Genomic DNA, 27,058 nt, shown 5'->3' with positions numbered 1-27,058 from the left:
ACTATGATGCTCTACTATGATACCCTTTCGAAAAAGGAGTCGATGGAATGGCGCAAACCAGGAGAAGCACCCCCAAGAAAAGCCAAGGTCACACAATCCACAAAGAAGATCATGGCAACAATATTTTGGGATTGTCACGGGATCCTCCTCATTGACTTCAAAGAGAGGAACACCACAGTGAATGTGAGTTATTATGCTTCACTCCTGCACCGACTGCGAGACGCCATCAAGGAAAAGAGGCGCGACAGGTTGAGTCGAGGTGTCCGGTTGCTCCAGGACAATGCCCCTATCCACACGGCTTCTGTTGCAGAGGCTGCACTGAAGGAGTGCGGCTTCGATGAAATCCACCACCCACACTACAGTCCAGACTTGGCACCGAGTGACTACTTCCTGTTCTCAAACTTGAAGAGAGATCTCAGAGGACGGAGATTTCAAAACGATAGTGAGGTGCAAGAGGCAGTTTTCCAGCATTTTGCGGACAAAACTTCGGACTATTTTTTCAAGGGTATAAGAATGCTGGTTGAAAGGTGTCAAAAGTGCATCGAAGTTAAGGGGGACTATGTCGAAAAGTGATACACTTGTTTCGTCTCTATGACTATTAAAAGTTGGTCGGGCCGGAAACTTATGGAACCACCCTCGTATTTCACAGGGCGAATGCTTTGGTACAGAGGAACGAATTGAAAATGATCGTAGGCTTGTCAAATACCCCTTCACGGGACCTTTAAACTAGAACAGGGCTGAGTTTCCTTCACTTCGCAAAGAACGCTCTGTGAGTGTGAAATTCTGGGCTTGTTGGTAATGATTCAGTGCTGTGCTTATTCAGCTTTTACCACTTTCAATCATGAACACTCCTGTTTCACATGTTTTCTGGTGCTTTGGTTACAGCTAGGCCGCAGTGAACGTTCCCCATTGGAGGAATGCCACAAAACCACCCACGCCATTTAAGCTGGATGCAATCACTGCAACTTCGATGAAGTAAAGGTGCATGGATGCATGTGAGATGTAGTACTGCTGTTAAGGTGCTGTTACGCAGTGTACGGATATTTATTTTTGTTTTCCAATTATCTAAATTTTGATAGATGCTTTAGAATACTGTAAAGTTCTGTGACGCCGTCTATCTATCTAACGTGTGTCTATCTGTCAGCCGTCTAACTGACGCCATATTTGTTTCTTATAATGCTTGCACTAATTAAGGTTTTGTAATATTGTGTTTCTTGCTTAGCTGTGATATGCTCTTTGCTCATTAAGTATAGTAATCCTTCAAGTGCCAGTATTTGCATCTCCAACTTCCGCTATGTAAAGAACAATTGTGAATAAACACCTTTAAAAAAAAATTCCTTCAAATGCATGTGTTCAGTCATTCGGGTAGCATCAAAAAGAGCCTGTCATTTGCAACCTTTGGCAGAAGGCAATAGTTGTGCGTCTCGTTAGGATCTGTGAACATTCACTCAGCTGACAACTTTCCCAAGTGCTCTGTTGTCTACGGGGGACATGAGAGACTGATCCAAAGGTAATAATAATAAATACCAACCACGTAGCTATCCCCAGGTATCGCAAGCTTCCCAGCATGTTGGCAATCTCCTCGCCTCTGAAAACACCTTTGCCCTGCAGGTTGAACTGTAGCTGACAGAAGAAGGCACACTCAGGTAAGGCAACACATTGTCCAGGAAGATCGTGAGGCTATTGCATTTCTGATAGTGTTGATGCCCTTATGCAGGTAAAGTAGTCACAGTGGCAGGTCACCCCAGTTGTCCAGCAAGCAGAATAGTAGGATGGGCGACTTTCTCACTGCGAGTTCCTGATCTTGCAATCTGTTAACACACCAATACAAAATGCTCCATGTACCTTCTCGTGCTGGACACAAAGATGTTTATTTTTTACATACGTATATATGGAATTACTATAAAAAGGCGCCTGTCACAGATCCTATAGGCCGTGGTTCTCAACTGGTGGGGAATTCCCCCATGGGGGAATTTTCCAATAGGCCCTTGTGCGCGCTCTGCATTGTACAGGGCTCTCAAATACGTGACCCGTTGCCCCTTCACCACCAAAGGAGAACTAAGCTACCGTCTTAAAAATGAGTGAGGGTTAGGACACGGTGTCCACTGAATTACTGCTTTCAAATTTTTTTACTTTTCAAGACTTTCTACATTTTCACTAACTACTGCAAGCAAATTTCCTTGACTAAACAAAATGGAACTTGGTGCCTGCTACCACGTTTTTGCCACGTTTGCTGCATTCACTGTCCCGGCTGCACAATACTATGCCGCTCCTGTTTTTTTTTTGTGCATATTTTTTTTATTTTATGGTATTTATAGACAGGACAGTGTTTATAGCAGTAATGGTATTGTAATTACCACCATTTCTTTGCTGTGTGACCCTCCATGACGTGGCCCAATGGCAATGCAGCCCATGACTGGATTTGAGTTTGAGGCCCCTTCCCATAGCCCCAAGCACACACACGGTCCGCAGGATGTCCCCACAGTGTCTTCGTGTCCTTGTCCTTCGAGGTGTATACCCAGAACGTCGTGAGGGTGACACTCGCTAACTGTCCGTGAAGGGTCATTCACATACGTCCTGTGCCCGTCCCTGTGGATAGCTAGTGGGATGAAAAATATTACTTTGTTTAGTGTACATGCTCACACCCCCAAAACACATTTTTGTTTTGTTTTTTGGTCCGACCATTGAACCAGATTGACATTTTTCTGAAATACAGGGTGATCCAGCGTAAAATTCACTGCCTCCGAAAGGGATGACTGACATGGAGCATTTCTTGTGGAAATGACAGGAACACGCTATTCTATCGAACTGCTTTTGAATTTCAAAAGTCCTACTTGAATGTTTCAAACCAAAAGGAGTAAGAAACATAGACTTTGCAGTGGTATAGAGCTAATGCTTCAATCAATTCCTCGCTTTGTGAATTTTTCTTTGGGTAATTGAAAGAAACATGGACAGCTCACCCTTCGTTTTGTGTCGCAGGCAAGTATTACTATCGAATTTACGGAGGGTCGCATAATAAGCAATAAACAGTATCTGTTTTCGCTTCGAAAGAGAATTCTAGTGCCTCCCAGAGTTGGTTTCTTGGACTTTTTTCTGTGACTTCTAGATTTCTCTCTGCTTTCTTTTAAACCACTGTGCTCATTGTATGTTATGGAATGTACTAGAAACGAACAGCCAGACTTTATTGTGACAGTTAACCAAGATATCTGGAATCAGTATGTAACTGTTTTTTAAGCAATAAAAAAATTGATATGGGTTCACTGTCCACTCTGACTAATTGGAGGATATTTTACAAGTGTGCACACTGAAAATGGGATATAAATATAAAAGAATGGTTTATCCAAGGAGTGCTCTAGCACTGTTCTAAAATTGTCCTCACGTAGCATCTGTGGTTGCTGTGAGGATACTGTGGGGACGCTATACAGTGCCAAAATGACATGTTGAGGATGATTTTAGGATCAGATTCACCCTCCTGAGGATGTCACCCCCGTCCATGCATGATGCTCTTAGGATGTACCTGGGACGACAGTGTGTTGTTGGGAGTATACCACCCACAGGACATCTCCCTTGACAAGAATGCCTTGACGGCATGTCACGATGGCTCCTGGGAGTGCACAGTACTGGAAGGGCAATCTAGCAGTAAGGTCGCATGCCGCAAACAAAAATATGTTAAAGAAACTCTGAACAAGCAACAAAATACCCCCAACAACTTTTATGCACATACTGCTTTGGACTTTATATGGGGGAGTAATGCTTTCATGAATGGCAAGTGGGTACACATGCAAGCAAAAAGGTTGAGAACCACTGCCCTAGGCGACCATATCGGAGAGTTGAGACATCACCACCTCCCCCCCGCTTCATTCCGCTAAATTTGACGTGCTCGTTTTCCTAAATTCATCACTTGCTATCTAAATTCGGCGTGCAATGCCCATATCTCATATGTACTCGTTAAACAAATAAGGAGTGAATATTTTCTGGGTACATCACTTGCTTGTGTGCTGCAGTTCGTTCGTCACTTTAATATCACGAAACTCGACAGACCAGAGCATGAAATGGCGGGTGGTTTCGTTTTTGCCATTTCCGGTTCCCGTTGGTTCGCAGCATGAAGGTAGGAAACCTACGGTACCTCCATGGTTCGCAGAGCAGCATGAAAATGGCGGTTTACAGTGTGTGTTCATCTTTGGAATTCTGTTGCCTTCGGAAATACATGCCTAAATTTGTTACGATGGGTAACGATTTATTGATTTCGCTCGCAAAGCATACAAATGCCACTTCAACACATCATAGGCGGTAAACATCTTCATCTGTGTCAGTGGAAAGCAAAGGGTTGGAGGTGTCGCAGGTAATCTCATAGACGAAATATGATTCACGTTTGATATGGCAACGTTTACCTTGTGATTGCGATAGCACTACTCAATTCTGCACGTATCCCGAAGATTCGTGCGTACCCAACGCAATTACACGGCTGGCCTAGCTTTCTACGGTGGACGCCGTTGCGTCCATCGGCTCATTCCCCCGTATGTCATCACATGGGACTGCACAGGGTTGGCAACAAACGGAGCAGCTCCGCTGTAGCTAGGGGGCTGAAATTCGTCCACTAACACTGTCCATGACCAACGGATGGCTTGTGCCCGGGATGGCTTGTGCCCGGGATGGCTTGCACCCGGGCTGTCACGCTCGGGGATAGGAGAATCCCACTGACGGCGCTCCAAGTACGTTCTCTAGAGTCTTCATATATTAACTCTATGGAAAACATGGTTCCGCTATTCAGTGTACACGGTTTGCATTGCCCGTGAGTAAGTCTGATTGAATAGTGGCAGTTGAAGAGGGCTTCTGAAGAGACTCCTGTTTAGTGTGTTTTTCCCCCGTTTCAGGGTTCGTTATGAAGATCAATTATCACCAGCTCGCCTGCTTTCTCGCCGCTCTTTAGGGCTTCTGTTGTTTTGTCCTATGTGCAAGTGCCTCATCTACCACTACATTAGTAAAGGTTTGTTGTGTAGCAAGGCAACAGCCGGCAGCCTTGTATAAACGACACTGCAAGCTTTCTGTTCTGCTTAGTAAAGAATCGTCTGAATACCACAACTTTTTGCCATGAAGAGGGCTGTGTATATCGAAACTCTGAAAAGAGAACACAACTTTATTTAGTGATGATCAAGGTGCCACCGCATTGCTGCGTCAAATTGTGCTAGCAGAGAGGAATAAAACAAGAAAAAGGTGCGTATTCATGAATCGCTGTAACTGAACACTAGGAAGCGCCTGAAATAGTATTCTGTAGTTGAAGCTACTATCGGAGCAGCCTAAAGCTTAACCAGTAATTTAATTCATTCAGAATTAATATGCAGTCTCTCATATCTGCCGCTTTAGAATCGGACATTTGCCGCTCGTTCATGCACCACTGATGCAGAACCTGAGGTACGGTCCTAATGTGATATCAGTGTTCCTGATTTGACTCCCTTGTAAAATCACTGAACGTATGGTGAATTATGTCACAACTGTCAGGTGAATTGTCAAGTGTGATATATTGGAATATTGTGTTGCAGATTTACCTAGGCTGCTCTCATGACGTACAACCTACTCCAAATAAGCAAAGGCACAATAATTAGCTGTCTCTAAATGTGTTCTCTACTGTATTCCAGCCTCAGAACATCAATTTCCATCGTGTTCTGCATGTCATATTTGACCACGCATATTCCACATATGTTACACACACGCACGCACCTCAGAAAACCATTCTTCGTGCACAAGGGAAAGTAAGAGAAGGAATTAGTCGACCCACTATATATGCCAGAACATGAGGATAGGACTTCATCTATGAATATTTTTTAAAATCTTATTTGTGTGTGCGTGTGTGAACTGCCTCACACCGTTAAAAGGAAAATCCCTTCTTGAAGTTGAACTACATAGAACAAAACCAGGCTTATTTCTGGTTAAGGACCATAGCATTTATATTGATCGAATATTTATTTATTAAATAACATGAATAAATAAATGTTGGTCATGAAGTCACATGCTCGGCAAACGGGTGAAGTCGTAACAAGCAGCAATGATAGAACCAGATACCTTCCAACATCTAAATCTGAAGCCTAGTACTAAATCGTTTGATTATATATCACAACTACCAAGTGCAGCAGCACTACAATTGTGGCGTGGTTTCGAGGATCTCAAGTCATGAAGGAACTGCTCGGTACAGTGTGGCAAATGGTATGAAAAACTCCTCTAAGAAAATATTCCCCTAGGAGAATAAATCAAATTGCCCCCTACTGTGACGTGGTAAAATGCAAAGATTTATAAGACCAGGATCTCATTTAATCTTATCATCGCAACAGCAGCTAAAGCTAAAAAGTGAAGTATTGCACAAAACAAAGTAAATACAAATGCCGAACATCGATGATAAATGCCGTGTGAGAATTGCTGAAAATGGAATCGAGTGCAAAACTGTAGGACTATTTCTGCTGTTGAGGCTAGAGTTGTGAACAGTTTGTCATTCGTACATTCCGCCGAAATGTTCGGTATTCCACCGAGGAATTGTGCTTCAAAAATTAGGCCGTGGATTCGTTTTTTGCAGAACCCCCTCTAGCAGCGCCATGGCGGTCGGGAGCGGCGCGCTCGACAGATGGCACTATTTCGCATATCTCCTATTAGGCACATAGTACTTATATTCAATTCATTAATGGTTAACGTTCCTCCAAGAATCATTAATAACTCGAGGTTTGATATGAGCAGAGGAGCACGAAAGTATCAGGAACAAGAGCAAAGGCATTGCGCCATGGGAATACTTCAATTTTTTTAAAAATAATTTGCAATAGCATGCTGCATAGCACTCCACAGAACACCATAGAATACCCCAATATATCATAAAATAACAATATAGGTGTGGTGTAGATATCGTAGAGTCGCACGATGTGCGCATAATTCATAACGGAAAGGCCCCACTTGACACACCAAGAGAAATAAATAAGCTGCTTTCCAAATTGGGTATTGACAATATGAAAAAGGATGCGGGAAAAATATGTAGCCCTTCATAAATGATTATGATAATGTTCAGGAGCTTTGATATTACCTTCTATTTATGCGCTGTACTGTTGCCTTTGCTCACAGTTTCAACTTGGAAAAAGACAGAGAAAACGCTAGCTGCAACTAGCTGACATTATTGATAATGGATGGCTGGGTTTGCTTCTTTAATGTGACTCCTAACAAATTAAAACACGATGGCCTATGTAAATAATTGTTCTGTCCCTACTTTTTTGTATGTCACTAATTAACCTAGTGGCAGAATTAAGATGAGCCCTAATGTAGCACTCTACACAGACAGATGACACAGTAAAGCCGTAAAGCCTGTATTCCATAACATGCTTCTAGCAACAAATTTGATGGTGGCGGCACCACCACTTGAGCAAAAAGTAAGCTCTGACATGGATGCAAATTGTGTATCTACCTCCCATAGATATTTGTCTCTTGTCGCCAAAGACCATGGCCTGGGGTCTGCCCAAAACCACTAGATTTTGCAATATCTAACTGAGGTGTGGGGCAACAGCATAGCATGCATGGCAAGTCAATTTTATAAAAATGTAATTTTGAGTTTGCAGGTGGGAAGCACCCATTGGCTGTTATTACCACATGTGATCAACGTCCCTTCATATTGTGTGGCAACACAGTGCCCCCCCCCCCACAAACACACATAATCATAACAAAAATGCAGTAGTGTAAATTTATCTGTGTTTATTTCCCTGTTGATATTTTATGATAATGAGACTGGTATGTCGCATAATCAATTAGAAAGTATGCAGATTACATTCGCAGGTAGCCTTGTCGTTAACTGCTGCCGCCTCGTGAATGGATTGGATTGTTGCTCACACAGTGTGTTGCTTGTCGCGTGTTATGGGATCCTACATTATGGGACAATAATTGCTAATGCGTTGCAGAACACGTGGTTGTGTACCTTGTTCTATGAAACCACCATAGAAGCGGCCTACCATGACCAATTAGTCACAGACATAGAGATAATGGATATGTCAGTAGCCAACCGATTGACACATTGGAGGAAGAGATTATGTGACATAGACAGCGTCTAGGAATCGCTCCGTATGTAGCAGCTACCAAGAGGCCACCAACACGACATTTTCTGACGAAGCAGCTCAGAGAGCAAAAAATGCTCCAGTAACCATGCCGACAATCAACAGCTATATTACACTTCCAGCAGGCTTCTGTGTAAGTAATTAGATACGATCATAGCTCCAGGTCACGTTAAAACATATTTCATTACGAAGGTTGCAAGTTTGCTTGCAAATTTTGCTGCGTGCTCGCAAAAGACTGTCCACCAATTGGCAACATCCTGTGTTTAACGTCACGGACAATTCACCTTGCAGGTAGGTAGTAGCAGCTGCCGTTCACAGCTGTGGTTAGTATAGAATATTTTCCCTATTTTAATGATTTCCAACTTGATATTTCACAAGGTGAATGCTTTAGCATACAGGAACGAAAACCGAAAATGGTCGTAGGGTGGTGATATATCCTTTCATGGTACCTTTAAGTGTATATGTTAATGAAGGCACAAGTTGAGAGCTTAAAGTTGTGTCGTTGTCCCTTACTGCGCCGTCTTTTGCTGAGAGTACAACATGACGATATACTGCAAGGGGTGTTCAAGTCAAACAGGAACTTTCTGTCTCCTGAGTGTACAAATGGCTCGCGCTACTTCTTTTTCGTCATTTTCACATGCTACAGGCCTCCACGTTCACCACGTGGTGGTCCAAAGTTTGCGCAAAACAGAAGACACGTGCTGGACAAAATGGCCGACAACAAGGTGAGCGCGCACATCGAACAGCGAACTGTCATGAACTTTCTCGTGAATGAAGGCGTAAAGTCATCTGAAATTCACAGAAGACTTCAGGCTCAGTATGGCCACAATATACTTAGCCACAGCAAAGCGTTTGAGTGGTGCAAACAGTTCAGAGACGGCAGTACATTAGTGCAGGACGATCCCGGCTGGGGCGGCTCACAGTCCAGTGTCAGAGTTCCTGAGAACATCCAACTTGTGGAGCGCCTGATCCTCAAGGATCGACGGATAACATGTCTCGAACTGGCTCGAAAGACGGACCTTTTTGTGGGAACGTTGAACACTATCATTCATGAACACCTCCAGTTTTGGAAAGTTAGTGCCCGTTGGGTAACGAGGCAGCTCTCCGTGTTAGACCGGCAGAAAAGACTGAAAATCTCCCACGAGCTAAGGTACCGTTTCGACACTGAAGGACAGCCATTCCTTGATCGGATCATCACATGCGATGAAACGTGGGTAAACCAATTTCACTCCTGAGTCTGTTTGCGCATCAAAACAGTGGAAGCATCCGGGCTCGCCAGCTCCCAAGAAGTTCCGAAGCACCCCGTCTGCGGGTAAGGTCATGACCACGGTTTTCTGGGACAAGGCTGGCGTTGTTCATGTTGATTTTCTGCCCTGTGGTACCACCATCAATAGTGCATATTACTGTCAGGTTGTGCATATGGGGATGTGCATAAGGCGCTGAAGCAAAAGGGCCTCATCACCAAAGGAGTCCTCCTCCAACAGGACAATGCATGCCCGCATACCGCGTATCTCACGACATGCACCTTACAGGAACTTTGCTGGGAGGTGCTGCCACATCCCCCTTACAGCCCAGAAATTGCCCCCAGCGATTTCCATCTCTTCGGGCCACTGAAGGCGTTCCTCGGGGGCTGCCACTTCAGCTGCGACGACGAGATCAAGAATGCGGTCCGATCATGGCTGCTACGGGCCAGTAAGGATTTCTACGCTGCTGGACTCCAAGCCCTCATGAAACGCTGGGACAAGGGCATTAGTGCAGCTGGAGATAACGTTGAAAAATAAAACAAATTTTTCACCTGTAAGTTCATTTTACTTTTGCAAAAGATGAAAAGCCCCGGTTTGACTTGAACACCCCTCGTACTACCGGGTTCTGCATGTTAGCAAGGTGAGCCCATCTTAATCCTCACAATAGTTATAGTGCTAGCTTAAAAAGCACATGCAAAGACTAGGTTCCTGTGTTCGTAACTGGCTGAGGTTCATGAGCCACAAGAAGTGCTCACATATATATTCTCCCTCACTAGAGCAGCACTACGCCGGGCAAAGGTAAAAAGAATGCCGGAGAAACCAGTTTTATTCATAATTCCTTGTTCTTTTTATCATTTTTCGTTGTTGTTGTTGTTCTTTCAGAACATAATTGAGTCTTGATTGTGGTCAAGGACCCTCAGGCCACAGAATAGATTATCGCAGGCAACGTGCATCTTTGAGACGTTCAACACCATCTGCCTTTTGCAGTTGAGTTATGTGGCCAGATGGACATCTCAAACAGAGTATAACTACAAGATAACCAATCACATAAAATTCATTAATGAAGTTTTAACTAGGGGATTTTGGGCAAACATGAGGTAGCAGAATGAGAGACAATCCTTGTTGAAAGCTTTTGAATATTTTAAAAATCCCAAAACTCACACGTGTGTTGAAATATCCAATGCTGAATTTTGGTTTGTTATTGAGCCTTCATCTGACGCTGCTCAGGTTATGTGCTTTGAGCATCGCATATGATTTCAACAACGGTTCATCCACTTTCGTGATGATGATAGTCTTCATGCACCTTGCTCGACAGGGATTACTTAGTCTGGTCCAACCATGCAGCAATACTGTACAAGTCCTCGACAGGCAGGCTGGAACTTGCACTATCTGCACAGCATTTCCATAGACCAGATTTCAAATTATGAGACGTATTGAAAGTTGAAGCAAGACACGAACCGTGACACATAAGCCTCTGTGTGTGTATAACCGAAAATGTGCTACCCTCATTCCCTTCATTGCAAACAACAGCAAAAGGAGCACTCCTTTGTACAAAGGCTCTAGAGTTTCGTATCACTAGGAGGGTGTTGATTTCGGTCAGACTAACTAGCTCTGCCTATAGCTTCAGTGAATACAAGGAATCAGACTCTGTTTAAGGGCCCTTGAGAAGCTTTTTTTTTTTAATCAAGGGCAATCAAGGATGTCAGGGACCTGTATGAAACCTGCATGTGTATGCCCTCCTCCTGCAGACAAATGGTTCTTTCCTGAAAAAGAAATGAGCCAGCTCTGTTGGTTTTTGAGATCTACTGATAATTTACTCTAGCTATACAAAGCACGCTTGACTCAGAAATATTAGCAGTCATATTAATGGACTTTCTTCCAGCTACTTAGATTATTGGCATCCACTGCCTCCACCGATATGCATGTGATGTACTGCGCATACTAACCATGACCAGAGAGCTGAACCAAATCGAAAAGTTATTTTGGGCCCAACTGGAACTGAACAGAAGTCACTTGCGCCATCTTGGAGCTGAATCGGAACTGAACCGTTAAAAAGATTTTGGTAACCGTTCAAATAACGGTTCACAACAGTCCAAATTGTCGACTGTGGGACAAATTTAAGTTGTGCTACGCAGAGTGTGATGATGATGATGATTGCATTTTTGTGGCACAAAAGCAACTTTGGCCATGCAGCGCCATACAAAGGTAAGAACTTATTAGTTTAAATGAATACTAATATAAATTAAAACCAATACAATGGGAAGAACATACCCCAAAAAGTTAAGAATCCAGCTAGATTACTTGGTAGTGATATTAGTGACTGAAGCACTAAGATGGATTATACTGACCGTAAGATCTTAAATACTGTTTAAAACATTGATTTCACTTGAAAAGCTAAAAACCTTCTCAAAAGGCTTGTCACCCAGCAAAAGTTCTGGGTGAAGACGTAAACAATACCGATAAAATTTCCTAAAATGTTTCTGGCGCTGGGTCTTGTACAGGGGGCATGCACACACAATGTGCACAATACGCCTTATGCATAAGTGCGCGCCATCTATGTGCGGAGACGGAGACTACGTCTACGCGCCATGTTTGAGTATAGCTGCCTGTGGTTTCGGTTTCCGCCACATCGCCTATCGCCAACAACGCGGCACCCCGAGAGGTTGACTGGCAACTCCCTATTACTTCTCGTGCCACAGTGCACCTAAAAGGGCAATATTGGCCCGAATACCGAGAAGGTAAATCCTCAGTTCGCTATTATTGCCTCTAAAATAATTAAAAAGGCACGTGACACGTGATTGAGGCTGTTTGGAGTGTCACGGGACGGCAGCTTCTTTCAGAAGTAGGCCTATTCTAAGCGCAAGCTACAGAGGACTTCATTTACGTGCAGCACTGTTGAATTTCTAGTGGAAGCGTGCTGCCAGACCAGCATTTAGAAGATGATTGAGAAAATGAGCATTGTGCACAGTCTCTCTCAGTGGTACATGTCCGTTTGGGACATTGTTGCTATAATTGCTTTTAAAAAGGAGCTGTGCACCAAGCAGATAACCAAGTACGGCACATCAGATTTCAGAGCAAAGGCAATGTGCTCCTTCTGGTGTGCTGTTGCCTTTGCATCACAAAGAAAACGGCATGACATCCGAGGAAATCGTCAAATCATCACAGAAAGTCTGGTTTTCTGTGCCTTCAAGAAAGGGGCTCTTCCTCTTTCTTTGTGTGAACAGTCAGCCCCACATGGCTTCCATCTCAAAAAGTATGCATCCGTTTAACTTTTTGTTGGGGTTCTGGTACCAAACAGCTACATGTGCAAGTATCTGATATTTTACTGAAGGTACACAAAATGTGTCTAGTCACAGGTGCTCAAATGCTTTTTTTATTCAGTTACTGAACGGGATCAGCAACTAAGCAAAGAGTCCTGTAGTAAGATGATCCATCACCACTCCATGCTGCACAAACGCGCATATAGGGACCTGCTACGTAACTGCGTAACACACCGCATCAGAACACTCTGCTGTAAGCTTCGGGCAAGTATTTGAGTAGTCATATGTGCAAAAGCGACAGGGTCCTAAAAGTGCGCAATTCGACGTGAGATTCAGCCACGGAGTTGTAGCTACGCCGCTTATGCGATGCTGTTTGCTCATTGTAGAAGAAAGAAAGGTTAGTAGAATGTTAGCTTCGTGAGCTTGGCTGTGCATTCTTCCTGCTCGCCTGCCATCCTAAAAAGCTTAAATGGCAAGTTTCCCGACTGTCCAGCTGGTCCCGTTCCAGGGAATAGCACATAGCACGACCACCCAAATACTCAAACATGGCGCCGCCGCCACGAGATGGCAGCACTTATGAATAAGGCGTTTTGAAAGATGTTCCTCACAATGAGGACACTCAGGCGGATCTCCTCCCCTGAGCAGGAAACCGTGTGTTATAAATAGTGTGTCCTATTCTGAAGCGAGATGACAGAACATCATATAACCAGTTGGAGTTGTGTGGTGATTTCTTTGTGATCGGTTTGATCATGTGCAATTTGTTACTATTCTGTGTGTACCAGAAATCCTGCCACTTAGAGTTGATAGCTTTCTTCACCAGAGGTCTAAGGTCCTGATAAGGGATGTCGACTGGAGCGACCTAGCCTGCGAGAGCAGCCGCAGCAGCCCGGTCAGTACTCTCGTTCCCTGCTATACCCACATGGCTGTGTACCCAGCAGGAAATCAAATTGTGACCCTTGCAGAGTACAGTGCTTGCTAGGCTACGTGCCTGCTGGGCGAAGGAGTTTTTTGTTGGTTGGAGGCCACAGACAACATACAAGCTCTTGAGAGAGTTCGTATAAATTACAGACGATTCGATTTGTTTCTCAAGAATACAACGTAATGCAGGAATAATACCAAGGGTCTCTGCACTGAAAATTTAGAAAGCCTGGCTTAGGAGATGCACTTTCGTGATATTTTCTGTCACCATTGCGCACGACACACCTCCTTTACTCTTTGAACCGTCTGTACTATGTAGGGTGTGACCATGTATGCCAACCACTTCGACATGCCATACTGTAGCATCAAAAAGGAGTGTCATAAAGGATGGTGCATACAAGACCAACTTTACTCTGTGCGAGTGAATTTACTTCTCTTTTGGACTAAATGAAATGCCGCAACCATTAGACCTTTCCTGGACTAAATGCATGGAGCTAAGTGAATGTCACAGAATGGGGACCGCATTTCAAACTTTACATTCACAGTCTTTAATCCATGTGCATGAATGAAAATACTCTGTATTAAAAAGTCAACCGTAATATATCGAGTAAGATAAAACCTTGTGGCATCCATAAGACACAACGTGCAAAGAAACCACTATTTCTTACTCTGTGGGCAAAAAATGTGAATTATATAGCCTAATTCCATCAAATTCGCAAAGAGCACATTGCTTGAGCAAGTTGAGAGGTTTAGTAACTATTTGAAGTGCTAGGGAGCAACTTTGAGGCCCAGGGGACAAAAAATGGGCAGTAATTGCAGTTACTCCCCATATCACTACTTTTTGTTTTCTTATTGTGTGTTTCGCAAGAAAAGGAAAAATACTCCGAAAGGGGGATCTCACCTGAAGTGGCAAAGTTATTTTTTGCCCGCAAAATGCAGGGCCAGTGACTGTGATCCCAAAAGGACCAGCTTTGTGGCTGCTCATAAACATTCAGTGTTACAAAAAGGTATGCACCCCAAAGTCTTCAACTAACCGAGACTGAACAATATCATAATAAGTAATCAATGACTCAGAACATCTGAAGAATGTAGTCGATGCCGCCTTCTACTCTCTCTTAACTCAAGGGTGAATGTGGTGCTAATTTTGAGGAGATAGTGGTGGTCTCTGTCATTGGTTGGGTTGTAAGCAGAGTATCACCATTTAGTATGATCAGCCCAATCACTATGTATGCTGCATTCCGGTGCATAACATGCGCGTTATACAGTACAAAAGTGCTCTGAAGAGGTCCTGCATGTTATACACGGAAATATTTTTCTGCAGAGTTCGTTTTCAGGTCGGTGATGTACAATTTCTAGCCTCTTCCAAGATGTGCTGTAACTTCCTCCGAAATCTAGGGTCTGTTGACAAAACCTGTGAAAGGGCACTGGACTTCATAAAAAGTTAATGATGCTGCTTAAGGATGCTGTTGAGCAGGGAATAACCCTGAATTCATTTGAGAAGGCTGGCATGATTGAGAAGGGGCGCGAATCCGAAAGCAGAGAGGAGACTGAAGTATAGTATGACACAGACTCCTTGTTTCAAATAAATCATATGCATACATGATACACTGCCTCGGTTTATTGTGACTGGTGGCAGTACGGAAGCTTGAAGCAACAGTGCGATGCGCCTTATGCACCAGTGCACATTATACATGGACTTTGAACATAAGTAGAGTAGACAAGCGAGCTGGTGTATACGATTGAACAGAAACATCTCCTTGAGTCTGAGGAACAATGAAGGGGGGAACTAGGCAGGACAGACACAGGACAAGAACCGACGACGACGACTCAAAACCAGCAAATGAGCACTTTATTCAACATAGAGAAAGTGGAAGAAGCGATAAGGAGAAGGAGGGAGGTTAGCCAGGTCTCACAGGGTAAAGTAGGGCGAGTAGGTCATTGGGGACTGCAACGGAAGGTCGGCTGACGCACAAAGGTGTGGTGGCAATTTGGGAAGCCTCCAGCAAGAGGCCTCCCAACTGGTTGTTGCAGCAAAAAAGGCTCTTTTTTAAAAGCTGGATGGCAGCCCGCACATGACTTTAAATGCGCACAGAGTTGCAAAATGTTTAAATTTGTTTTAACGTTGTTTGCATGTTCTCTAATCCTGTCGTTGAGACAGCGACCTGTCTGACCTATATAGGCACGTCCACACGTTAGTGGAATGCTGTATACACAAGACTTCTTACAATTGACAAATTATGTAGTGTGGTTCGTGGTACAATTTTGGTCTCTAACGGAGTTCAAAAAAGGGGTAAGAAGAGACAGCTTATGTTGGACAGAAAAAAATGACACGGATGCCATGGGCAGCTGCAATTTTCGCAAGTGCGAAAAGGAAAGTGAAAGAAGGGGAGGATGATAGGGTGCTTTTTCCTAGGTTGTTCCGGTCTTGCTTTCTGGCGACAAAGAAGACTGTATAAGTGCCCTTGGATACTGTCTATCTGGCAGCCAGATTGGACGAGCCGCGATATTTGGCGTGACAAAGCAGAAGGGATCTTGTGGATGCACGATTTCCTCCTGGCTAAGGTTAAAACATTTTTCACTAGACGATTCTTTACTGACTTAAGTGGCAGCTATATTTAGGGAGCAGGGGTTTGGGGTTTTGTCTGCCATATTCCCAGCACGGGGATGGGCTAGTTAAAAAGGTAATGTCCAGAAATCTTAGGGTACCTTGGGTGGAATGTTCCGCGGTGACATGGAGTTCTGGGCAAGAATGTTGTGCGTAGAGGAGCAGTCTCTCTAAAACGGAAGAATTGGATGCAAAGAGAATGATGTCGTGGACGTAGCGACGGATGATGGTCCGTCCTGTCTAGTTCCCCCCTTCGTTGCTCCTCAGACTCAAGGAGATGTTTCCGTTCAATACATGGACTGTCTTTCAAATGCAGCCCATTTTTAGGGGCATGCACTATGCACCAGAAAATACAGTAAGTGAAAGTTACATGTTATTGGGGTGCTAGTGCAAAATGGAAGAATGAAAGTGATGTTTGTGATTTGCTACGAATGTAGTGCGTACGCTTTCCACTTACAATTAAAATATCTGCAAAGTGTCAAATAATGGTACAGCCCTTGTTCTCAACAGCTCAGATGAAACAATGCTACCATTCTATGTGGCAGTTCACTCTTATCCTGGTAGGAGGAGAACATCTGGTTTAGCAGTGCACATTCCTTGCCCTCCATGTGAAACTGTCCCAAAAATCTGCCAGGAGCATTGCAATCTTAAGTCACAGACCACTGTAGAAAACTGAATAGAAATACACGCACTGCGGCTAATTCCAGCTACAGCGACACTCTGATGGAGGCGAGTACATACTATGAAGGTGAGGCGGAACTGAACCCTTATGGTCAATTCCGAACCGGTAACATTTTCGGTTCCGCTCTCTGACTGAGATTATTACATCAGTTAACCTTACCGTAACATTTGAAATTTCACTAGACAATGCATCATGCTGTCAATACTGCAGAAATAGGTAAACTTGCCAAAAGAGAATGCTAGAACAAGACATTAATTACAATATGTGGACTGCCGTTCAGGGGTGGTCTATGAAATACCATTCTCATGCAGGTGACTTTACATGTGACAGAGCAAGATGCGCATGAATGACCTCATAGGGATGCATGTGCACTTCGTGAGGAATAATCTGGAGTGCCTACACGAGGACTTGCAAATGCAAAATTGAGTGTTTCACTCTATTTATATGTAGATATATACTACCCTGTGTGCACAATTATTAAACAAGTTCTATTTCTGACACAACAAGTGTTCACAAAGTATGTGCTGGCTTTGAAATTTGTGCACACTAATGCTTGCAGACAGCACAAGTGTAACACTCAAGTTTAACAAGATCAGGATCAATGACAAGCTTTATGTTTGGGATACCGCCACTGATGCCAGAATTGAACTTGTGTCCAGGACGGATAAACCGGTGGAGTGACAGTCGCCTGTTCAACCAACCAGTCTAAAGTTCAGATTAACTTAAATGGATGCAGTGTGATCAATAAAATTGTGGAAATAGAGAATGCCTTGACTGAACAAAAACCTGATGCGCTTGTCATAACTGAAACTTGGCTCCACAAACACATACTTGACGCAGAGGTTACACCACCTTCGTATAAAATTATCAGGAAAGGTAGAGGCCCTCGTGGGGGCGGAGTGGCAATCTTGTTGAAGCACAACACGAATTATGTTAAACTGCCGGATTTACCGGGCACGGAACCTGTGTGGGTTAGATTTTTGTCTTTAACACCCCTTCTTGTTTTGGGTGCCTTTCATAGGCCCCTGGGCAGTGATAATATGGTGCTAGAGACTTTGCATAATTCTATGTTGACTTTAAAAACATGATACAGTTATTGTCGCTGGAGATTTTAATCTCCCGAACATAGATTGGACGACTCTGTCTACTAACAAATTTGGGGATGAGTGCTCTGAAAGAATGTTAGACATCTTGTTTAGTACAAACATGTACCGAGTAGTAGAGTATATTACGAGACCGCTAGCATTGGCTCGGGTACTGTGCTAGATTTGGTTATGGCGTCTGACGATGTTTCGAGACAAAAATACAATTGTGTAATACATGACCAGTATATCTGACCATTGTATGGTTGTTTTTGAGACTAGATTGGTCTTAGGCAGATCTGGTTTGCGAGACACAGGTCGTTTTCCAGATTTTAATTGTGCTTCTAACGAACGTATACTCGACCGCTTAGTTAACTAAATTATTATCATTTTCTTTCATTGCATAATGATGTTAATGTGTCGGTTGACGTACTATGGGTTCATTTTGTTGATTTCGTTCATCAGTGAAAACAAAAAAAAAATGATTACTAGAAACCATCAGAAATTATGAGAAATCAGATGGATTACCAGAAATACTTTACAACTAAAGTGGAAGATAAAATGTTTGTGTCAGCCATCATCTAGAGTCATCAATAAACAATATCTGTCCGCTTTCTCTCACACCTTAAAGAGATAATCTGGAGCCCAGATGTGAAGTAAATAGGCTTCATCAGATGATTCCTTATATCCTTCCGAGCCACCATGCAAAATACTTTGTTTATATTCGGCTCAGAGAATTTGCAATGCAACTTTCAACTTGCATCATTTGCCCCTGACTGAAAGCCGCACTTGGACAGTCGTGACGCCAGGAGCGTTCTCTTCCGGCCTTTGCGGCGTCCGCTCGGCTCCTCTCAGCGGGCTGTGTGTTCTTTGCGCGTTGCACTTCCTGGCTCCTGTACTTTCAATACGCATGGCATTCCTGCTTTTTATTAACAGTGACTGGTTACTGTATATGTGACGGTGTATGTTGAGCGATGAAGCATAGGGGTTCCTTAGCGCATCGAGAGAACAAGAATGAAAACAACGTGCGTGTCATTTTTTGGGTTTGCGGAGACTGAACCCCTAAAACAGTTGGGGTAGCCAGTATTCACCGTCCTGGATAAAAGCTCGGTGCACTACCAATGCCTTTTGCAAAGACAAGTAAGTGTTGTTGAGTTTCGACCTCATTCTCGTCACAGATTTGGCCTATACACAGCATAAACATTTGTCAGGCACGCGTCTCTGAGTTACAGCACCAACACCTGCATAGAAAATGTTACAAGCTACATACAGTGAACTCTTGTTATTATGACCATGGTCGTTCCCAAAAATCTTGGTCATAATGCGGAAATGTCATATTAATGGGTAGGGATTTGCAGAGGTTCCACTGCATCGTTTCCCAGGAGTATGGTCGTAAAGCGCGTATGTCAGATTATCGGGGGTCATATTAACGAGGGTTCACTGTAGTTAGGAATAACATAAGGTATAAAACAAATTGCCAATCCCAATTGGGTCAAGTCTCACCTGAAAATCTCACTCTGCACCTCAAACAAGCGCTGAGTGTTACGTCGCCTTGCACAATTGTGACGCCGAAAACAACAGTGATGTCACGGAGATACCGAAACCAGATATGGGTTAACCGTAGGATTTAATTCATTTCCTCTAAAACGGGGAAGCTTTCACCCTTTCTACTTTACGTGGATGATATACGTGTGGAGCACGATCAAATGGAGTCTCAATCCGAATGCCCTCCAGAGGTCCGGAGTGTCGCTTTAAGGAACGAGATAGGGAATGAGAAGTTCAAATTCCATAATGAGACCCTACTACATTTTATGACGGAATGTCCGTCAAAGTCTTGGAGGTTCCTTTCAACAGATAAACCTGTGTGGATGGAACAGTTATACTAGGCAACACAAGGATTGCCAAAATATTTAATGAACACTTCATTTCAGTTTTTACATTTCATAATGAAATTCTCCTACACTACACATTGCCTAGAAAAATGGTCTTGTCCGATGCTGAGTTTGCAGAGACTGGTACTTTTGCCCTGTTGTTAAATATTGATCCAAAGAAAGCACCGGGAGCAGATGGTTTACCAAATGAGTTCTTAGGAAGACACGCTGAATGTGGTGCTAAGCTAAGTTCCTTGCCCTCATTTACCAAAAATCTGGGGCGAAGTGATTCCAACTCATAAATCTGGTCCTACCACTGATGTTTGCAATTATCACCCTGTTACATTGTTATCCACGTGTGCTGAGGTTTTTGAGCACATTTTGTCAAAGCATTTAATAAGACAATTAACAAGCATAAGAAAGTGCATCATTTCTCGATTCGAGCCAGCACGGATTTCGGCGCACTTCTACTATTACTCAGTTGTTGGACACCACCGATTTCTTTGCAAAAGTGATTAACTCGAGGGGTCAAGGTGACGTGATTTTTCTGGACTAATCAAAAGTGAACGATGAAAGATGGAAGTCACTGAAAAGGTTAGCCAGATGTAGGACTCGAACCCACATCTTCTGGATTACCGGTCCAGGGCTCTAAAAATTGAGCTAGGCTTTGTATGTATTTGTCCTTTCTATGTTGTTCCAGCCTCAGAACTTCAGTCCTCTCATTATCAAGTGTTTGATAAAGTTTGCCACACAAAGTTGTTATACAAATTAAGATCTGTTATACCAAATTCTAAAATATGTACATGGCTTGAGAATTATTCGCATATGAGACAACAGTTTGTACAGGTTGGTGATGACAGATTGCCCTCTGTTACTGTTAATCCAGGAGTTCCACAGGGATCCGTGCTGGGACCACTTTTGTTCCTTCTCCATATTAATAATATATCTTCCAATATTGAGGTAAATTTCCATCTGTTTGCGGATGACTGTATATTGTTCTCTCTAATTCTATATGACTATATATAATATAATATATAATCACTATATATAATAGTGACGACCAACTTCTTTTGAATGATTGCTTAGGGAAAATATAGAAATGGTGTAGGGACTGGCAAAAGGAACTGAACATCAAGAAATGTGCCTATATGAACACAAGTAGGAAAATAATGCTCCACAGTTTTTGTTATCATATTGATGGTGAGCACTTGCAACAGGTTGACTCTTTCAAATATCTCGGAGTTATCATTTCTAATGATCTGCGCTGGAACATACATACTGAATATATATACTGAACATAATACTGAATATACGAGGGTGGTTCCATAAGTTTCCGGCCCGAGGTAGAAAATGCACACGAATTTGAAAATGCGATTAAGGACGCGTTGCGCCATCTGTTAGAGGGCCAGAGCACCACACTCAACCCTCTCCGTGCTTCATGCTTTTGTCGGTTGGAGAGCGGCATTTCAAACAGCCAGGGTGCACTCGTCAGTTAAAATGGAAAAAATCAAGTACCGCGCTGTGATAAAATTCTTGACAAAAGAGGAAATTTCGCCTACAGAAATTAAAGCGCGACTGGACAACGTGTACAGAGAAGCCTCTCCGTCATACACAACGGTAAAAGACTGGGTTCAGCAGTTTCGACTGGGGCAAGAGTCCATTGAAGATGATCCACGCGATGGTCGTCCAGTGGAAGTGGTGACACAAGAAAATTTGTCTCTTGGCGAGGAGGAAGTGCTGAGCAACAGGTGTCTGAAGGTGAAAGAAATTTCAGAAAGGCTGGGGCTTTGCAAAACAGACGTTTTTCGCATCATCGGCGAGGGACTTCACATGGAAAAGGTCAGTGCGAGATGGGTGCCACGACTTCTCTCGTCAGTTCAAAAGCAACAGCGCGTCGTCTGTGCCAAATAGTTTTTGGAGCTCTGTCAAGAGAACGAAGAAGAAATATTGAAGTCAATTGTCACAGAGGATGAGACTATGGTGCTCTACTATGATCCCCTTTCGAAAAATGAGTCGATGGAATGGCGCAAACCAGGAGAAGCACCCCCAAGAAAAGCCAAGGTCACACAATCCACAAAGAAGATCATGGCAACAATATTTTGGGATTGTCACGGGATCCTCCTAATCAACTTCAAAGAGAGGAACACCACAGTGAATGCGAATTATTATGCTTCACTCCTGCGCACTATGCACTTCAATCCTTCACTATGCACAGACTGCAACACGCCATCAAGGAAAAGAGGCGCGGCAGGTTGAGTCGAGGTGCCTGGTTGCTCCAGGACAATGCCCCTGTCCACACGGCTTCTGTTGCCAAGGCTGCACTGAAGGAGTGCGGCTTCGAAGAAATCCACCACCCACCCTACGGTCCAGACTTGGCACCGAGTGACTACTTCCTGTTCTCAAACTTGAAGAGGGATCTCAGGGGATGGAGATTTCAAAACGATAGTGAGGTGCAAGAGGCAGCTTTCCAGCATTTTGCTTACAAAACTTCGGACTCTTTTTTCAAGTGAATAAGAATGCTGGTTGAAAGGTGTCAAAAGTGCATCAAAGTTAAAGGTGACTATGTCGAAAAGTGATGCACTTGTTTCGTCTCTATGACTATTAAAAGTTGGTCGGGCCGGAAACTTATGGAACCACCCTCGTATATCACAGAATGCCTCATCGAAATTGTGGTACTTACATTGTGAGCTAAGGCATGCAACATGGAAAACAAAATGAACAGCCAACAGGACTTACCGTAATTTCACGCGTATTAGCCGCGGCTTACGCACATTTTTTTTTCTCACGGACGCTCTGCAGCTTATCTGATGACTATTTTTCCTTTGCATTTTCACCATACGCTGGTTTTAACGAAAGGGCCGACAGTGTCTATGGAACAGCATCGCCCTTCCAATGCACAAACAATGTGTAACAGTGGCGCGTCAACATTCAAGTAGATTGACCTATCATAGTGCCTTCAACCAAGCAGCTTTAACGAAAGTGGTGACAGTGATTCATGTCTTCTGGAAGGCCACTGACCCGTCGATCCATGAAAAACACACAACAAGGGCACATTCCGATATTGGTAGAGCACTAGAACTGACCTCCTTTGTTGTACACCATGCCGACCCCGGAGTATGGACCACAGGGTTTATGACTTTCTGTATGGTCTCCTTTGTCCCACAAACTAGTCACGTCATACTGGCTGTGGGTTATCTGCGACTGCGGCTCATCTGCCCGAAAATTTTTGAAATGTTCCTAAAAACGAATCCTGCGGCTTATACGCGTGAAATCACTGTATACACGCCCTTTGCTTGATTATGCTGACGTTATTTAGGATCCCCACACACAGATCAACATAGATAGGCTTGAGAAATTACAAAGGAAAGCACTGCGTTTTATTTTTAATAAGTACAGAAGGGAGGATCCCCTAGATACAGTGTTGACTAGATCAGGGCTAAGTGTACCGAGGACTAGACGCAACATAAATCGATTAAAAGTTTTCTATGTTCTGGTCAATGGAAACTTAAAGGTAATGCCTGAAGACTATGTCACACCAATTACTATGAGATGTACTCGATTTACGCATAATCGCCAGGTTAGATGTGTTCCAGCCAAAAATGATTCTGACAAATATTCTTTTTTTTTTTCGCACTGTCCAAGAGTGGAATAGCCTACCAGAAGAAGTTGTGCTATCTTACTATCTGCATGCTTTACTGCAATTGCTTCGTTAACAACGTTGCTCACGTTCTCTTACATGGTAATCCATGAAATGTATGTTGTACTTGTACTTGAAGATGTATCCAAATATGTACGCACGAGATGTATGTTGAACTTGTAACTTTGTATAATACTGCTGTTTGTAATTTCTCTATATTTTGTACACCCTACTTGGGCCTCCAACGGGCAGCCAGTAGTATTTCTAAATAAAATAAATAGACATGGCACCTTGTTTTTGTTACAGTATGTATGTGGTTTCCACCCCAGTGTGTGTCATCTTGTGATGTCAGCAGTGTTGTGACAAATGATTGAATGAACAATGCTCCATCACTCAGTAAACTTAAGGAGCAGATATGTTTGTATGAACTACATGCAACCACAATCATATATTAGAATATGTGATGTTCTACGCACTGGCATGGGAGGTGTGGGGGTCAATGGTACCTTTGGTAGTGCATTTTGGGAGTAGGAAACATGGCAACGCCACTTGTTCCAGTACCTATAGGTACCACGAAACACAACAAACATTTACACCAAATGAGCAGGCATAGAAAGCGGAATTGTCATATCAAGTACCTGATAACAGCTCCCGTGTTGACGGATACGTCCAGAACTTGACAGAGACATCATGTCCACACACTGAAGAAGCAACTATAATGCCACAGCGTACAGAAACAAGATCCACATAGCTGAACGACCTACAAGAAGGCAAGAAAAATATGGTTCCGTTGAGTAGACACAGACACAAGGATTCCCCAACACCATTCATACTACAAAATTTCTGCAAAAAACATGATAGGCAGCAGTTACAGAACATATGACAACTCAGAGCCATCTGAAGAATGTGCGCATCTTTTGCACTTTGCAGAAAATAAATTTCTCGCACACTTCCAAAAATTTTCCATCGTGTAGCAAACACATGGACATTCAGTTTGACATGAAACTTGCACGCTTTACTGCTACGCAGCAATGTCTAAATGTCATTCAATGAACACGCAAGAGGCTATTGCCACACAGTTATTATACATTCATTATGACACGCATTACGACACACATTACGCAGTTCTTATTAGTTTATGTGTGTTCTCAGTGAGACAATGTTAAAAATGAGATTACTGGAAGTCTTATAAGCATTCCAGGTTTAAATATGAGGACAATGCATTGAAATTCAAGCAATTCGCTCTGCATGTGCCACCTTTCACAGGCCATGGAATGCTCTGAATGCCAGACGCTAGTGAATGCTGAATCTGATCCAGACGTCTCTGCACGGCTTAATATTCTCTATGTCCTGCCTTCCCCAATTCAGAAAGACTTCTGTTGCTCATTTCTGGGAGTTTTCAAGGAACGTGTATGATCTCAAACTAACATATATACCCGCCACAGCAACTGAAATCCACAAACAAGATCTATGTCATCCGAACACACACATTAACCATAAAAACACGTTGCAATCAGTCGATTTCAAGAGAGGTTGTCACAACTATTGGTACACCCAAATCACAATCTTAGACTTAAAAGTGCTGTACTTGGCTCAGAAGACGACACCTTTTACGCAGGGCTTCCAACAACAAACCTTCCCGCTAGTGATGGGCGATACTATCGAAACATTCGATACTATCGATAGTTTTTGACTATCGATTGTTCAACTATCGAGTGAACCGAAATTTCGATAGTATCGCGATAGTTTTTCGGACTATCGGTAGTGTCGTGACTGCACTTCACCGAGCTTCACGTCGCTTGAGCCAAGCCAATCCAGCACACCACACTATCGATACTTTTATGTGTTTGAGATTTATTTATTTGCCAATTCACTCCGAAATACAGGGTGGGTGCTCTAAAAGGTCAGTCATATTTTCGTGCGTGAAGCGATGCTTCCTTGACCGATACCTCGTTGACGCACAGACTTCCACTGCCTCAGAGTAAAGAAGTTATGCTCAAGAAACCTACGAAAAATCGTGGTTACAAAGCACTGTGCAAGAAAATAAATACGACCACGCAAACTTTCGTTCCAATCCATCGGTATAGCGCATAGGAAATACATGAAGACGAAAGTTTGCGTGGTCGTATTAATTTTCTTGCACAGTGCATGGCAACCACGATTTTTTTGTACATTTCTCTGGCACAAATTATTTACTGTGTGGTGGCAGAAGTCTGTCTCTCAAGTAAATATAGCGCCACAGGCGAAAATGTGACTGACCTTTTATTGCACCCACCCTGTATTCACTCCGAATTTAACATTTTAGCTTCTGTCTTTGAAAGGGAAACTTCCCGCGAAATTTGCGTTTCGCTGCTCCAAACTACCAATAGTTTGTTCACTAAAAATTTAAATTTTAGCATGTTTCTTTTGAAGACGATATCTTCTGAATTCGCGTTTCGCTCCTGCAAAGTATCCATAGTTTATCCACTCCGAATTTATAATTTCAGCATGTTTCTTTTGAAAGTGAAACCTTCTGAATTCGCGTTTCGCTCCTGCAAACTTTCAATAATGCATAATGTAAAAACCCCGAGACAAGGGAACACGAAGGGATAGTTCGCTCACTGCGAATTTAAAATGTTAGCACGTTTCTTTCCAAAACGAAACCTTCTAAATTTGCTTTTCGCTCCTGCAGGTTATCAAAGGGGGAGGGGGGGTGGGGAAGAAAAAGAAAATGAAAGAAAGAACGAAATATGATAATGGGAAATAAATTATTGAGTTCATGAAATATGAAATATCGGAGTATTACTATACATGTACAATGCTATAAAGTGGGCGTTTCTGAGCAGGTATTAGTGGTCGTTAATTCTCAAAAACCCGTATTACCATGACGGTAACAAACTAATGATAGTTTGACAGCGTATGCGACAGCTCTGATTAATGCTCCAATGCCCCAATGTTAACTATACGCGTAGTGCACAACAGAGGTTCTCGTCTGTTTTCGGAACAGTTCCTCTGTTTTATGTAATCAGTTTCTTCATGCTAACGGTCCGAAACTATTTCAAAAATATCAATACTGTGCAACTATAAATAAAGGCATTTGATTAGATTGATAATACAACTTGGAGCAGTGACTTCTACATTTTCGCAGCAAGCGGCTTTGGACTGTGTCCAGCTTACTATCGATAGTTCAAACTATCGATAGTTTTGAGCAAAACTATCGATAGTTAAATGAGTAGTCGTCTCAACCATCGATAGTACTATCGATAGCATTTGGATGACTATCGCCCATCACTACTTCCCGCTTCCCGCACACACACGCGCACATCCCACACGCACAAAAACAAACAAAAGAAAATTGTGCTTTGCGTGTCCGCCGCCGGCAAGAGCGCGTTTCGGGTTTTCGGCCGCCGCCGAATTATTTTTGTGACGGCTGGTGAGCCAGTTGTCTGATGCTTTTACTTTTTGTTTTGCTTTAGTACCACCACCTTTTTGTTTTGCATTTGACAACTACACAGTGAGCAAAAATGCCATAACAATGAAATGTTTAACTCATTTTTTAGACAGTTCTGTTATACGATGGGGGTGGTCAGAGCCGTATATTAAAAGGGAGTCTGGCCATCGGGAGGAGTCACAAAAAGAGGCTCGACCTGTCAATCACAATTTCGCTCCTCTGATTGGTTTGCTTTCTACCAAGGGGGTCGCCAT

General features: G+C 43.1%; 1 protein-coding gene across 1 annotated transcript in view; it reads right to left on the bottom strand.

Annotated features, from left to right (window-relative positions):
- Nucleotides 1-27,058, bottom strand: part of LOC135389379 (uncharacterized) — a 179,453-nt gene extending 152,395 nt beyond the window's left edge. Inside the window, exons 1-3 of the mRNA XM_064619435.1 lie at nt 27,044-27,058; nt 24,982-25,016; nt 24,013-24,134 (exon numbers count right to left, since the gene is read on the bottom strand). Coding sequence (XP_064475505.1) covers nt 24,013-24,134; nt 24,982-25,016; nt 27,044-27,058 — 172 coding nt within the window. The remainder of the gene's footprint in view (nt 1-24,012; nt 24,135-24,981; nt 25,017-27,043) is intronic.

This window comes from Ornithodoros turicata, chromosome 3 (assembly GCF_037126465.1).
Source record: "Ornithodoros turicata isolate Travis chromosome 3, ASM3712646v1, whole genome shotgun sequence".
NCBI lineage: Eukaryota > Metazoa > Arthropoda > Arachnida > Ixodida > Argasidae > Ornithodoros > Ornithodoros turicata.
This window is presented reverse-complemented; position numbering and strand designations above follow the sequence as displayed.